General features: G+C 55.0%; 1 protein-coding gene across 2 annotated transcripts in view; it reads right to left on the minus strand.

The window, feature by feature from the left end:
• The window catches only part of RBPMS2 (RNA binding protein, mRNA processing factor 2), a 30,124-nt gene that overhangs the window by 1,309 nt on the left and 12,662 nt on the right, over positions 1-16,153 (minus strand). Inside the window, exons 2-7 of one of the 2 annotated variants that reach the window (XM_068410471.1) lie at positions 15,045-15,122; positions 14,340-14,378; positions 13,708-13,770; positions 12,021-12,171; positions 11,214-11,362; positions 147-216 (exon numbers count right to left, since the gene is read on the minus strand). In XM_068410471.1, coding sequence (XP_068266572.1) covers positions 154-216; positions 11,214-11,362; positions 12,021-12,171; positions 13,708-13,770; positions 14,340-14,378; positions 15,045-15,122 — 543 coding nt within the window. In that variant the 3' untranslated portion in view covers positions 147-153. Of the gene's footprint in view, positions 1-146; positions 217-8,193; positions 8,275-11,213; positions 11,363-12,020; positions 12,172-13,707; positions 13,771-14,339; positions 14,379-15,044; positions 15,123-16,153 lie in introns of those variants that run through there. The other variant, XM_068410472.1, reaches the window with a different exon arrangement.

Below are 16,153 nucleotides of genomic sequence, written 5' to 3' on the forward strand. Positions count from 1 at the left end.
TGGCCCCATCGCCCCTCAACATCACCCACCATCAACCATCCTTGGGTGGATGCGGGGGGCTGAGCCCAAGCCCCGTCCCTCCTCCCCACAAGAGCCCATGGATGAGCAAGACAAGGACCCAGCTCCAAGAGTAATTAATTACTTACTAACGAACTAACAAAACTGACGAGATTTCCATCCTTGCTGGGTAGCTTCGGAGGGAGGATACCAGCGCATCTGGAAAAGAAAGCCACGCCAGAGTTCCGTGATCCAGGATTATCTCAACCAGAGCCCAAACCTTCAGCTCCTTCAGGCCACGTGTGAGGTACACTGAGTAGAGATGTCTCCAGCATGGGAAAGGAGGCTCCGGGGTGAGCCCCAAATACCACTCAAGTAGCATCCCAACCTGGGGCTGCACCGTGCCGGCACTACCCGGCGTGCCAGCCCTGCACTGGCCAGCTCTGGTGGCTCACGCAAGGACAAGCTCAGGTTCACCAGGCACTAGGAGCCAGACAGGTCCTCCCTTATGGATCCCCCACATCTCAGAAGGAAGCTAGCACCCCATCTCAGGGCTCACCTCAACATTTCAAGTACTTTCTGCCTCTTGGCACAACCAGAATACAGCCCCCAAATTCACACCCATGCCTGGCCCCAGCTCACTACACCACGCAGAACACCACTGTTCAAGCTAAGAAAGCTCCTCACCACCAAGTCACCTATGAAGATTACCACTGCAGAAGGGTGCACAAGGACGGACTGTTTCCCCCCAGCATGCTCCTACTCCCACACGCACCCCAAGTTTACATCTTTTCCCCCTGTTCAGGCTCAGGCAGGGCAGAGGAGGCTCACTTTGGGCACACAGCACCCCAAGGTGGTGGCCGCTCTGCCCTCAGCCAGCAGAAGGAGGCATCTCAAGACCACACATTTAAACCAGGCAACCTCTACGTGACATGCACAAGGTGAGAACCAGCTCATCCATCACAGAAGAGACCTGTGAAGCTCCCTGAGCCCACAACCCAGCCATCAGAAGAGGCTCCGGGCAGACCACATCATGGAAAGAACTTGGTAGAGCTGCAAACCAGCAAGACTTGGAGGCTTCCCTGGCAGGTCATTGCTGCCGCATCTACTGCTCAGGCCTGCTCCTTGCTGAGGAAGGACTGCTGGATGGGGACCCATCAAGCAGACATGGGAAGAGTAACTAAACAGACACTTTCCAGCCTGTCAATAGATGCAGCAAGCTGGCAACGTCCAGTTGAATAGCATGAGACATCCAGATGCTCCCATTTGGTCTCCAAGACCGGTGCGTCAGGCTGGGCTGAGTTAGCAGCTTCATGCCTGAGAGCAGCGGGAGAGGAGTCTGTGCCACTTGACTGAGCACAGATCCAGCGGCAGGAGCACCCAGCAGAGCTTGGTCCTGCTGCTGTTTGCAAAGGGAGCTGAAATGCAGCAGCCATCCCCCCCGTCTCCTCGCTCCCCAGCCGGTAGGAGCAGAGCACAGCCCCAGTGCAGACAGGCAGCAAGAGCCACAGGTACGTTCAGGGCTCAGCAGAACGATGGACTTTGCTTTAAGATGGGTAGAAAAGAGGCAGAAAACCCCCTAGAGCCCAGTGTGAACCGTTCCCCTTGCCAGACCATCCTGGCAAGGTTGTCCCCTTGCCTGAACAAGCCTGGCTGGGTGCTCCCCTCCCAAGCACCACTCCAGGGCCAGAGGGAAAAAACAGCATTCCCAGACCAGCTCCAGTCCCCATCCATGGCACTCTCCCAATAAGAGGAACCCTTGGCCGAGGACAGACAGACTTTCTTGAAGGAAGACCCCAGGTCAGTTGGGCAAAGGAAGAGCTGCAGCCACAGACAAAGCATCTAGTTTGGCAGAGGCTTTGGACCTCATCTAACCCCTGCACGGCTGATGCACTGCTGTCACACCAGCAAGGGTGATCCTGCCAGCCTCTTTCTAACGGGACTCTTGACAGAGTCAGGTCTCCCTTGCAGGCTGTAAGCGTGCAGGAGACATCAGGAAAGCCACTCCAGGTTGAGATGACAGCTGGCAACGAGGGGGAACAGGAGGAAGGTGTTTTCTAACTGCCCAGCAGCCAGCAGGCTGCCCGACCCATGCACTGGATGGCACACGCAACACAAGTCTTGCTGCAAAGAGCTGCAGACCTGTGTCCCCAACCCCAGCTGCGTGAGACCTCCAGATGCTGCACACAGATTGTCAGAAGAGACAGAGCTGAAGACCAGGATACCCAGACACTCAGTGACAGCCCTTGGATTACTCTCCAAGCTAGACACATCCTCACTGGGTCCCTTCAAACCCTACTCCCTTTACCCCTGTAAGAAGGCTGACACGTGATGGAGGTGCAAAGCCAGAGGCTTTGCATTCATTCCTTTAGACAGAGACACACAGCAAATGGCCAAGACCTTGTCACTGCAGCCTCCTTACAGGAGCTGGAGGGGACAACAAGCACGTGCCTCCCAGAAAACACAGCTGCCTGCGATGGCCACGTCCTCCCTCCACCATCACAAGGGCTGTGATGCCAGTAACTGAGGTCCCTGAGCTCATGCTTGGGGCTGTTCAAGTCCCTCCTCTTGTGATGCTTCCTACAGGGAGAAGGCTCTGTCCTCACAGGAGCCTCTCATCAGCTAGGTTAGATCTGCTGGATCCAGGTTCCTGTTCAGGCACCATCTCCAGGCTCGAGGCAGCTGTCTGGAGCCCGGCACACTGGGCTGGTCATACTCCTTGCCAGACACCTTCATGAGGCGAGTGGGTGCTACCAGCTCAGCTCCCAGCTGGCCCCATAGCTTGCTCCATGACACAGCAGCCAGGTGCATCCCAGTCAGACCAGCCTTGGGTGGAGGGAATCAAGGGCATGGGCATCACCAAGACCCTCTTCCCCAGTGAGGGGTCCCATCCAGTGCCATGACCAAAGTGCCATGGACACTACGCCTTCACTTCTCCATTAGCCTGGGAGAGGTACCCAGCTCAGGTCCACCCTTGCTCCCCAGCCTAGAGCCACCACGCTGCTCTGGGGCATGGTCATCTCCTTGCATGACACAGGCCAGGAGGGCTCGCAGCCCAGCACAGGCAGCAGCATCACTGGCACCTTATGGGGCCGCCACAGCAGCTGCCAGTGCAAGGACAGGGGTCACTTGCTCCCCCTCAGCCCTGTCACCAGGAGGTGCTTGCTCAGCAGAGTCACATCTCCCCAGCAGCCAGCAGTCCTCCTCCCTGGCCAATGACTCCCACTCCAGCACCCCTCCCCTCGACAGCTGGAAGTAGTTTCCTCCTGCCCAACAGGAAACTCCCCCTGTGCTCACAAGGCTGCGAGCACTTAACCCCAAGAGCTGCCTCCATCCCACGCCGGGCTCGGCACAGCCAGCGCTGCCGTACGTAAGCAGGCACAGCAGCTGTGCACATGCAAGACGGTCATCCCACCCCCAAGCCTGGTGGCTCTTCACCCCTTCCTCAGGGGGTCTGAGCCAGCTGCTGCCCCACATGCACACCCCACCTCAAGCCTAGCCAGAGCCTCCAGCACCTCCAGTTCCAACAGAAATCCTGCTCTTCTCCTAAAACACGCACTGTTCATAGCTCTGGCACTGATAAACCTCCACTTCTGGCAGGGACCACCTCTCCTTGCCTTCCTCTGGTAGGTCTCCAACACTTGTACACACAAACCCAACCAGCCTGACTCGCAGTGGCCCCACATGCCAGTAGCACAGCCCTGCAGGTGCTATGATCCTGGGTACAGGCCCAGGCTCTGACATGCTGGCAGGCTGAGGGAATGACCTGCCAGGTCTTCCAGCCCCCAGAAAAATTAAGAGCTTGATGGGATGAGGCAAGAATGGCCCCTCACTAGGAGGGATGTTTCTGAAGCCAGCAGGAAGCACTGGAAGAACCAGATCCGAGGCAGCAGCTAGCCAAGAGGACATGCTCTGTAAGACAGTGGCACCTGCCAGGACAGTTTTCTCTTCCCATCCCTCAGAGTGTCTCCAGCACCTTGCTTTTGCCAAGGAGTAGAGAGGCTCTGCAAACAGGGGAGCTCCCAGAACCATCTGGAAGAGGAGACCAGCACCACAAGAGGCTGCATAGGGCTGCCCCAAGAGAACTGCAACCCAGCAGGGCAAGCCAGAGCACCTCCCTGTAGGGACCAAGTTTCTCTGAGGGCTTTCAGAAGATCAGTTATCTCTCAAAATACTACACATCTGTCAAGGAGGAAGCTGAGAAAGAGTGAATGGAGACATCCATCACTGGGTGAGGAAAGCAGAGCAAGAGAGGCTTTTACTGGAAGAGACACAGATTTTTCTGGAGCTGCCTTAGCTCACAGTTGGAAAGGAGTCTGGCTGCACCACCGCAAACATCTCCTGCTCGCCCACCCGTAGGGATGAGACAGACACCGCCAGCCAACTGCAGCCAGCCTTGCGCTGCCACGTTCAACATCTGTCCTAGAAAACAGCTGGAGAAATTTGTGCCTCTGCCTGCCACCTTCCAGAGGCCAGGTGAAACATCCAGAAGCGAAGAGCCTCTCCCTTGCTGCAGCACAAGACCAGCACTACCTAAAAACCACAAAGAAATGATAAATGGGGCAGAGAAATATCCCATCAGCACGTCACTCTCCTTATCAAGTCCTCCATTGTCTCTCCCAATCACCTTCAGAATTTAAAATTTCCTACCTTGCCCACCATCCTTATGGAGAGCGATTCCTCCAGCAGGAAAAAAGAGGAGGGCAAGGGAGGACTGAACACACAGATCCATCCTCAAGCCACCTTTATCTTGGGTGGCCTGCCTTTCCTCCTTAGTTACTTCTAGGTCTGCCTATCTTTGCTCTGCAGTCAGCCCCAGCATCTTGTGGAGCTCAGAGCTATCCCTGCAACTGGAATGGACCCAGCCACCTCCCCAGGTACCAGAAAGGCTCCTTGGGCAGGCAGGGACAAAGCACTCCATTGTGCTCCTGGGAGCTGGTAGGACCCCAGCCAGCATGTCTGAGAGCTGCATCTAGTCACCAGCTGCTGACATGCAGAGCAGCATCTTCAGTTGCTGAGACAGCCTCACCCTGGCAAGCCATGAGCACTTCACTACTTGCCCCGTGCTGCAGGTCACTGGGTGCAAGCCTTGGGCAGGCTGCATTGGTGGCCAGCAAGAGCTGCTCTGCTCCAGCTGGAAACACAGCTGATGGGAACATGACCCAGGGCAGGCAAGGACAGCCTTCAAAGATGCACCCACAAGGCACCAACGTCATCCATTAGTGCTCTCTGGACATGCACTTCCAGCCTCAGCAGCAGGCACTTCACCCAAGCCACCTACTTCCAGAGTCCTTCAAGGAGCTGGGTTGAAGAGACAAGCACCCGAATGCTTGCATGCTGTGCAAGACCCAAGCAGCTCAGCCCACCACCAAGAAGACCTTGCTGCAGTTGAATCAAGCACACCCCTCTCCCCAAGCAGCTACAGTGAGGGAGAGCTGGAGGATCAGCACATCATCTCACACCATGCTGAAGAGCACACAGAAGATGACCAGCACTGATCCATCCTGTTGCTTAGGAGGGGCATTTCAAGAGGCATCCATCCTTTGCCTTGTACCCGCCTGGGCCTTGAGGTAGCCTATGCTACAGCTCATGGAGACATACCCAGCTCACAGACCTCAACTAACACATGTTTCTCCTTTTCCCAGAGTGGAAGCAAGTTGTTGAACTAGACAGGGAGAGCCAGTGCTGGCCATAGGTCAGGATGTCACTTCTGACACCACCTCGGTCCAGTTCACTCATCAGGTGTGATTTAACTAGAATTGCTGCTCAGCAGGTACCTGGAAGAGGTAAGAGCATCTCCTGCCTGCTTTTCTCTGGCTAGAGAGAAACAGCTGGCTTGGGGAGAGCTTGCTCAGGGCTGCTTGGCCAGCCTGTGCCAGCACCAAGTCACTAGAGTTTAGGAAAACATTCGGAGCCGTGAAAGTCTTGAGGAGTGCTTCTCATCTCCAGGAAGCCTGGAGATTGCCCAGAGAAAAGACTCCTGGCAAGTCCTACATGACAGCCCCAATGAACAGGCAACAAGATAATAGGCACAAAAGATCCATCATCGTCTCCAGCCTCCCATCCCAGGGAGCATCTACCAGAGCTCAGCTACCACAACATAAAGTCCAGGAGACTTTGCAGATGGGACCATGAAGTCATTCCAGAAGTCAGTGGTGCACAAAGGCAGGATCCCCATTGATCCAGCAGATCTCCATGGTGGCCACTGCTCAGTGCTCCAGGGCTCAGCCAGACTGGTGTCACCGTGGTGGTCACACACCCAGCAAACTGCAGGATCTCAACAGAACATAGTATTTGAGGAGGAGCACAGCACCTGAGCCCACCCCAGCAGACCTTCCCACATCCCCAGTTCTCTAGGGCCAGCACCAGATCACAGCCACTGGGATCTGCCTCACGTCCATCCACAACTGCAGCCACCGCTCAGGAGAGCTTGCTCTGAGCCAGCCCAGGCAGCAAACAAGAGGGAAAGGGGTTTTGGAGCACTAACCTCCCCTTCCATCGATGGGCTCTGCCTCAACTCGGTGCTGGGAAGCCTCAGGATCCTGCTGGGCTCTTGTGCCACCACCACCACATAACCATGATCCAGCACTGCTCCTTCCACCCACCACTCGCTTGGATGGGTCCCAGCTTCAGAGGCCCACCTCCACTATCTCCTCAAAGCTTCCCGACAAGGCCACTACCAGCAGCAGCAACAACATGGAGGCTCTGAGTCCACCTTGGGCAGCCCACCCCCAAAAGGATGGGCAGCTGGGAGCTTCAGTCTATGACCTGCTGCCTACCTTGGAAGCATCTACCACAGATGGTCTCCCGGGCTCTGGGTACCCAACATGTCAGCCTAGTCTCCTACAAGCACCATGTGGTAACCACCACCAGCCTCACCCATGTTCTTATGAAACAATCCTGCATCTAGCCCCTGCTCTCCCGGGCAAGCCTTGCCCTCAGGAGTGCTGCCACTGCTGGAAGCATCTCTTTGCAGAAGAGCTCCAGGAGCATCAGTAGTCCCTGGTGTCTCCTACTGCCCACTCAGAGCTTGGCTTGGAGGCACTCCAAAACAAGTGGTTTCACATCAGAGACACAATGCAGCCCAACTCCATCACACAGGCAATGGATGAAACTGTTCACCAGGTCCAAGGAGAACAAGACAAGCTGTATCATTGTCTCTATCCTTGTGCCAAGCGCTCTCCATCTTCCCAGGAGACCAGCTCTGCACATCTTTGCACCCCATAGTCTTCCAAGGGCAAAGGCAGACCTGGGCCCCCATCTTTGATGACTTCTTTCCCCAACATCACTACCACACAGAGGAAAAAAAGTCTACCCAGAACCATTGGAAGAAGTGAGCCAGGACTGGCCTCCTTCAGAGCTGACCACAGCAACCACCCTGCCTGCCAACCAGTCCTAGGCCAGACCATCTTCCCTCTTCCCAAGCTCCCAGTTTCCTACACCGCTCCCATCTCTCCCAGCCTGCCGATTCCATTCGTTACAACTTGCAAGACCTGTGTCCTGCCTGTGACTTCAGGCTGCAAGAGAGAAGCCAAGCTCCAGGTAGGAACTTGCTCCGTTTCCAGTAACTGGAGAGGAAAGAGGCAAGATTAGACCCATGAATAAGGGCAGGGTCTGTCCCGGTATGCAATTCTGGAACAAAGTGACCGGCAAGTGCTGTTGTCTAACGTGCCCACTAGAATTTAGTCGTGTGCTATCGCTATCACGTCACTCACCTCCCCCACCGTGTGCCAGGAGTGAGGTCAAGGTGTATTTCTGGTTGCCCTCAAAGGGTCGTGGTTGGGGAGAAACCAGGTTTCTTTCATACCAAGCGGCAGGGTTGTCTCTGCCCCGGCTCAACCGGGCTGCTCCCCTCCCACTGGCAGGATTTGGCTGAGCCTGGCTCAGCTGGGAGGAGTTGATGTAAGATGGTGCCATGCTGTGTGTGCCATGTCATGTGCTGCCAAGTTGGAGATGTGGGTTAGAAAGAAGGCCTGGTATCTCATTCCCCAGGCTCTGGTGGGTGGGTAGCGTGAGGCCCATGCACTGGGTTGCCAAGGAGATACGGGCTACAGAGATGGGCAGAAGCTTGCAAATCCCATGGTGCACCTTGGAGGAGAGATGGTTACCTTACCAGTCTTTCCAGACGTGGCTGCCATCATGCTTAACACTTCTAGGAATGGAGCTGTAGTACAGCCACTCCACTAGCTGCAATAAGGCATCACTAGGGCGTCCCCATCTCCAGGGACAGCTCTGAGCTTCAGGGCTAGCCTGCGCTGGCATCATGGCTGGAGTTCACTAGGGACATCAAAGGAGGGATTTGAGAGAGGGTGGGAGGGAGGGAAGGCAGATGGGACAGTCTTAAAGTCAGTGGAGTCCCCACAGGTAGAGGCTTTTAGTGGTGCAGGGTCAGGCCACGGTCACATCTACAGCAGCCTGGTGCCTGCTGGGAGCATCTCCATGGCACAGCAGCTTGGTGGTACCAGGAGCAGCAGCCATCAGTCTCATCTGCGAGCAGCTTACCGACAGCTCCCAGTGCGTGAGCCGAGGCCAGGCCAGCCTCGTGCCATCTCCTGCCCACCTCCGGGCAGCTCTTCAGGAGGCTGCACAGGTGCATCACAGGGAGCAGCCACCTCCTCTCCCACTCGCTACCAGACTTGAACACAGAGTTGTGACAGCACTTCAGGTTTAAACCTTTTGCAACAAGCTCTCAGCTTAGCTGCTGCCTCCAACTTCATGCCCACGCCGGGGCTGAAGGCTATGGAGCTGCTACAGCTCCCGCAATCCCCATGAATGTCCTCCAGCTAACTCCATTCTCAGAAGGAAGAACTACAGCTGTCCTGGAGAGCAACCCACATGCCCACCACCTCGCCAGCAAGGCGAGCCAGCCCCTACCGTGAGAGCAGAGGGCTCAGCACACCAAGACCAAGGTTACAGCTTTTAGCCCAGTTTGTGAGCAAAAGTCATCTCACTGACTCGCTCCACCCTGTCCTGGTTCTGCAAGGGAAAGGGCTCCAGCTTAGAGACCGGGCAGCTCAGACCTGCCAGCCTAAGTAATGTTTAACCCCATAAAACTTTATTGGTAATGTATACTGCGCCAGAATGTCTCCCTGCGAGGTCACCACCAGCTCCAGCACAACACAGCGAGGAGCAGCTGTAACTGCTCAGCCAGCCCAGCTGCTCTTCTTCAGAAGAGAGCTGGTCTGGTCATGGCCACAGCCCAGAGGGGCTACACTGGCTCCCTAAGGCTTAGGGGCATGTCACCACCTATGGACCAACTTGGGCAGGGAATCCTACCTATACAGGGAGCTCCCTGGAGCCTCAGGGTCATTCTTCAGACCAGAAGACCTCTTTAAAAGCTAAGCTGTCTGTCCAGAACAAGTAGCTTGCCAACTGGAGGGCAGGAACTAAGACCCCAGAGGGAGAAGATCTGGCTAAAGGCCTCCTTGATATCCTCCGCTTTAGGAGAGCAGAGGTTTTTTTTCCCCTCACCATACACCATAAAGTTTTGGTGTCTAACCCTTACACTCATGGTCCCCATACAGTCACTGATGATCATCCTTGAAGGACCTGCAGTAATGGTTTCACCTCCCTCAACCATCTCAACCAGGCCAAAGGGGGTTTTTACTGGTCCTCCCTGCCAGGGGCAATTCAACTGGCAACAGCCCTTGGCTCCACCACCAAGGGACAGGGAAGGGAAGACATCTGCTCTCCTGGGCTGCCCAGCAGCAGAGCACACTCAGATGCTCCTGTAGCTATGAGCACCATCAATAACTTTTGGAGAACAGCAGCAAGCACAACCCTCCCAGTGAAGGACCAGCCTACTCAAAAGAGCAGCCTGGCTCTGGAGGCCCTTGGAAGAACAAGCCAGTGCCTGGTCCTGCCCTGGGCCCCACGAACTTCTTGCCTACTCCACAGGAGCTTCAGCCCAACACTAGCTCATCAGTAGAAGGGCAAAAGCAGCAGAGGCCTGCGAGTGTGTGAGGGGCAGGACAGAGCCTACAGAGGCCAGGAGCTTGCATCCATCCAGTGCCTCCATACTGCATTTGGGAAACAAGCTTGGGTTGAAGCTGGGCAGTTACAGTCAAGACGCTTGCAGGAGCAAGAGGACGCCAAAGGGCCAACTGAGCTGACCATCGGGCAGGTGGACAAGGTGAGGGGACACAGCTGCTCTTCCTTTCACTTTAAGCAGGGAAGAGTGGAGCTAAACACCCCGCTTGGTAGGGCAGAGAGCAGAGGTTACACCCCAATGCTCTGGGGTGTAAGCCCAGAGTCCCACTGCCCCAGTCCCCCATGGCACTACTACAGGAGCAGAGGCCGCAGCAGGCAGAGCACAGCTGGCTGGGAACACCAAGCAGGGTAGGGACAGGGGCTCCAGGTTCTCCTGTACAGGTGCTCCAAACCAAGCACCGTAACATGGTATTAGGACACTACTTCTCCATTTTGGCTTTCCCTTTGCATTTCCATGGTTTCAGAGGCTTCGTGCTCAGCGGGGGTATTGGCCTCAGTAGGTTAAAGCACGCCAGTATCAGACCAGTACGGGCATCCCTGCACCAGCTGTCAGCAAGCATACCCCTGGGACACCAGGTAGCTGGTTGCACCACCACCAGCATTTCCACAGGCCCATACACAGAGTGACCCTCTCTAGCCTGCATCTAGTGGCCAACGCCACTGTCCCATCAGAGCTCCTCACTACGGCAAGGCTCTGACCACTCATCTCCTGCAGGACATCCCCTTCTGGCTTCAAAAGCATTTGAGTCGCTTGGCCCAAGGGGGTTCCAGCTGAGCCCCTCAGCTTCAGCACCGAGACATGCCCCTTGCCTTCACTGTGACATCAAGGAGGACATTTTTGTAGCTGTTTTGCTTGCTGGCATGTAGTGTTTCTTCCCAGCAGTCCCACACCAGAGTTCTCTGGCCATGGGGACCAGCCAAGCCAGCCAGAAATTGAGCCCTGACTTTCCCCATCTGCCTGGCTCTAGCAGGGAAGCATGCTGGACCTGCAGGGTCAGAAATCATCGACCAGCTCCGACTGCCCTCGGCCACGTAGACCTCTCCCCTGCGGTTCGCTCAGGGCTGGGGGCCCCCCATGCACTTCAGCCGGGAGGAGGCTTTGCCCAGGAGCCAAGGTGCGGAGGCTGGGGTCGAACCAGCCAAGCAGAGACCCACGGGAGCGAGCACCGGGGGCAGGGGAGAGAGGAGAACCCGGTTCCTGGCACGGGACCCAGGGAGCAACTCACCTGAGCGTGAAGAGCAGCGGCCGCCGCTGCAGCTGCCGGGTACGTGAAGGCGGCATGGGGGATGGCAGGGGTTAGCTCCGTGGTGTAGAGTGGGTAGGGAGCCCACGCTTCTGGGGACGCTGGAATAAGAGCCGCTCCAGTCAGGTCATCTAGACAGGAGGAGACAAGGCAACAGCATCTCAGTAGCCTGGCCCCAGCAGCCTGGCCCCAGCAGCCTGCTTCAGGGACAGGCTCTGGATTTCCAACCCCGAACTAAAGCTCTGCGCTGCCATCCCATTTAGGTTTAAAACATAGCACCCCTGCAGCATCTCTGCTACCAGCTGCTCCTCCGGCCTCCCAGCCCTGCCAGGATGAGCCAGGAACATGCTCCATCACTACTCATTGCAGGCTAGTTCACAGATGAGGCACAGGGCTGGTGCCACAGGATGGCAGGACAGAAGATGGGCTCTCAGCACCATGTTACAGGCTGCCCAACAGCCTCAGCAGGGCTGTTCGCCCCACCAGGATATGCTGAGGGTGCATGGCACAGGACTTGTCCTTTCTGCTTTGCACCTACGGATGGTTTAAAGGGCTTACGGTATCACTTGAGCCACCAAAACCAACTCTGCTCTCCCAATACTTCTAGTATCAGCCAGAAGCCTTACCAGGTGCCTGGTAACGCTACCATGCTGGCCTTCCTGCACCAGGCAGATTTCAGCCTGGCCATACGTGGGTATGGCTTCCTTTCCACTCCAGCAGCATTCCCAGGGTTGGGCATCTCCCAGGTTGGGCCAGCCATGACCTCAAAGTCCCTCCCAGCATACTCACAGGGGTCCCGTGCAATGAAGTGTGCGCCCAAGGCAGGGTGGATATTGGTGGGGTTTGGTGTGGCCATCAGCTTGCTCTTGGCCATCTTTGTGTTGGCTTTAGCAAACTCTAACCGCAAGGTCTGGGGGTTCTCTGGGTCGAAGCGGATGCCCTGTCACAGAAGAAAGCACAGGAATCTCTCAGAGGTGAGGTTTCCAGTCTAAGCACAGGCTGTGTCTATTCATGGAGCAAAGCCCAACTGGGGAAACCAAGGCCATCGTGCTGCAGTCGCATAGCCCAGGTTTTGTGTCACCTCACCGCAACACTCAAGCTCCCACATGCTTGTATTCCTATGTTTAGCTGGCCTAGGACCACTGCTTCCAACACGAGGGACACAGCTTTGCTCCTTGTGTGCAGTTCACCAACCAGCCTAGCAGTGATGGCTACCAGCACTGGTCAGGAAAAAAAATCTGTCTGCTGGAGCTGGGATAACCCCATCTACACTGGAGCTCCTACATGTACTGCCAGCCTGGGCAGAGACACTAGCACATGCCCTGATGCCCAAGGCAAGGCCTGCAGCAGGGCAGAACCAGATCAGCAGGTCTTGCTGCCTAGATCCCACTAACTTCTGCAGGACCACATGGGATGGAGGTAGTTTGGGGCTGCGTCTGCCATGTTGACCATCCTCATGTCTTTAGCTGCAGCAGTTTGAAAACAGCAGCATGGGAAGGCTGGTTTCCTTCCTTTCTAAAGCAGGTACCTTCTGGCTGCAGAGGTCCTGGCAGGCCAGAGTCCAGGACAAGGACCTGCTCTGCTGAACTGCCACACACTTTTCATCAGGGCATTTGGTAAACCAAGGCTTTAACAAGGCCACTAGCAATAAGCAAGACCTACAGCCACATGATAGACCAATTTGCAACGAGCTGGCTTCACTACCCACATACCCCGGTGAGCTCAACCTAGAGCCTCAAAAAACTGATGCTAAACACAGGTTGAGCTCCACATCCCTCATTAAAGCATTACAGGGTGTCAGCTTGATATCACCCTTTGTATAGGCCTGGGAACCACTTATGCCCCCAGTACCTCTCCTCATCTGTTTGCTAATGCTTGGGTCCCCAGAGAAGACCTGCCTGCTTCAGGTACTCCAAGCCAAGGTCAAGTCAAGCAGTCAGGCTAGGATGAGCCCCCACCTCAGCACTCAGAACAGACAGCAGGAGGAAAAGCTCCTTGAAGAGTAGCTCTGGCCACAGCTCAACACACATAGGTAATGCACAAGGGAGTCCTCTTAGTCCACAACTCTTACTCATACAGGGGGGAGCACTTAATGGATAAGGAACAGGATTCACAGCCTGGATCCTGTTGTCAGAGGCCAACTGCTGAGTTAAGAGGTGCATGCTGACTCCAGAAAAGAAGTAGCTGCTCTTTCCCCATACCCTCAGAGGACCCTGGAGCAGTCTTCCAGTGGTCAGAAACTACATCTTTTTGCATTCATTTGCTCAGGCTGATGTCAGCCTTAAACAGCTCTCCATGGTAGGATGCTGCAGGACCATTTAGCTTCCATACTCCAGGGCACAGCTGAGACACCCTGACCCCTTCCTGTGCTATGGACAAGCCAAGCACTGCTCTAGCCCACAGCTCCAGGTCAAGCTACGGCAGGACATATGGCCCCCAGCCCTCCCTGGGGCCACCTGGCACATCGGGTACTCACGTTCAAGGCATTCTTCGCTGCTTCAGCACCAGCCCGGCTGTCAAAGGTCACAAAACCAACTGGCTAAAAGAAATAATGCTGATTTCAGTTTGGAAGCCCCTTCCAGCTCCTCAGACTGCCCTGCCACCCTCTCTGCCCCAGACAGTTTACAGCAAGCAGAAGAGACCATATAAAGCTGCAGAGGGCCTTCAAGCAGACCTTGAAGTCAAGATCCCTGCTCCATGTCTGCTCCCACCACACCAAAATGCTTTGGTATTCCTACACGTGGGTGCACAGCTCACCCTGGTAGCCCCCAGCAAGGGTACCCCTTGCTCACAAGGGGAACCACTGCCTTGATCAGGATGGGTCTGGGGAAGGTTTCTGGCAGCACAGGGTTTGAGGCTGAAGCACCAGGTCTTGACCATCCCACATGGCCCTGGGCAGCAATAGAAGATATGGAGCCATTCAGCACATGCTGAGAGCTTGGGGCCACCAGAATGGTGGGTGTGAGCAGAACCCAGCTGTATACATGGTGCTGAGTATAGACAATGCTTTATGCAGTGAAATGGCCTGTCCCCCCTCCCCTTCCCTCCTGGCATGTCTGGTTTTCTAGCAAAAGCCAAAAAAACCCAAGCACTGGAAGAAGGAGGTACCTGCTTTGAAGTTAGCTTGATCAGTGACCCTTCATAACCCTGGAGAAGGGAAGAAAGCAAGTCAGCAGCAGGTTCTCAAAGGAGCCGAGCTACAACCAAGACATGACATGACAGCTCCAGGAGTTACTGCAGCACCAAACCCTTCACAAGGCATGGTTTGCAGCAGCAGGTACACTAACATGTCTCCTCTTTCCCACCAAAAGAGAAAAGACTGAGATTAATTTAAGGGCAGAGCAGGTATCTCCAGTAGCTCTTTGGGAAGAAATCCCATCTTCTAGCTCTTCATCAAGCTACTAAGTTGAGCACCCTGCCTGGCTAGCTCCTAGATAGCTTAGAGCACCCTATGCTGGAAGGGGGCAAACAAGGGAACGCCACTTCCTCCAAGGACAGCCCACATGGTGATCTAGTGAAGGACAGACAGTTAGGGGATCGGAACACATCCTTGACCAAGGGCTGGTCCAGCTGGGTTGCAGGGCTGACCAAGCAGCCTTCATCAAGCTTGGAGACAGCAAGATTTCAACAGATTACCCAGCTAAGCGCAAGCCATGGGATACCATTCTGGTTTCATACCAGGTTCCTCAAGCTTTCACAGAAGGCCTACCTTCCCACTTCATCCTTGCTTCCCTCTGACAGAGATCTTTGCTGCAAAGTTGGCCACAAGACAGCATCTTTCCCACCAAAGCCCAAGTCTGAAGACCTTCTTACCTTGAATGGTCGGAAGAGTAGGTAGAGCTCTCTGGGCTTGATATCCACAGGGAGGCCGCTGACAAACAGCGTCCGTACCTAGGAGAGAGGTCAACGAGGTCTACTGAAAGGAGATGCTTAGTACCGAAGCGGGAGTACAGAGCTCAGTTCAGAAGCTAGGTGCAATAAGAGCAGGACACCTCGCACCGAAGGCAGCCTTGCAGGCACTAACACTTCCATACATTAGAGGAGCATTGTCCAGGATAAAATACACCCAGTTCTTTCCTCCCTGCCACAAAGGATTTAGAGCTTTACAAAAATTCAGGCTCTAGCAGAATAGTCTGGGTTGACTAGGGTATGGACACCAGCCCCACAGTCTCTGACCAGACCTCAATGTTGAAAACACCTCACTGCTACACACATCTTTTGACTTCTGCAAAAGTCCCAGAACATCACTGGGAGGAGGATTTTTGGGAGGAGATCCCAGCTCCTCCACCAACACACATCAGACCTTTCAGAAGTTGCTCCCAAACAAGTTCTTACGGCATTGGTCCTGTTGTCCCCAGCCAAAAGCCAGCTGTGCTGCACTAAGTCCATGTCGGCTGCTGCTCTTTCCAAGTTGTAGAAGTCATGTGCCAAGTCCAAATGCACTCAGCATGTATAAGCAAAAAATAGAGTACCAGAGGAAGATTTCAACAGATAAGTCTGTTGAAATTATCTATAGTAGTTCACATGAATAGCCAGGAAGAAGAAACAGTGCTGAAGGCTCCCTGGGAGAACTCTGCTCAACAGTCAGACCATCATGGCCACCTTCTGCCTGCACTGGGAGACGCTGGCCGGCAGCCTGTTTCCATAGGGAGCAGCACGATGAAGCTGCCAAGGCTTCTTGTAAATCAGCACAGAACTGGAAAGGGAAGTTCTGCACCACAGAGGTCACCAAGACACTAGTCATCATTAACAATGACCAGGAGGCCACAAGCACAGCTCGGCCAGCACTGACAGAGACAAGAGGGAAGACAGAAGACTGGGAATGAGATGGAGCTCTGTGTTCCTCACTTTTCATCTCATGGAGATACCACCCACTAAGCCAGTCCCAAACAAGCCACAAGAAGGTCATGGGACAGCACTGA

This window comes from Nyctibius grandis, chromosome 11 (assembly GCF_013368605.1).
Source record: "Nyctibius grandis isolate bNycGra1 chromosome 11, bNycGra1.pri, whole genome shotgun sequence".
In the NCBI taxonomy this organism is placed as follows: Eukaryota; Metazoa; Chordata; class Aves; order Nyctibiiformes; family Nyctibiidae; genus Nyctibius; species Nyctibius grandis.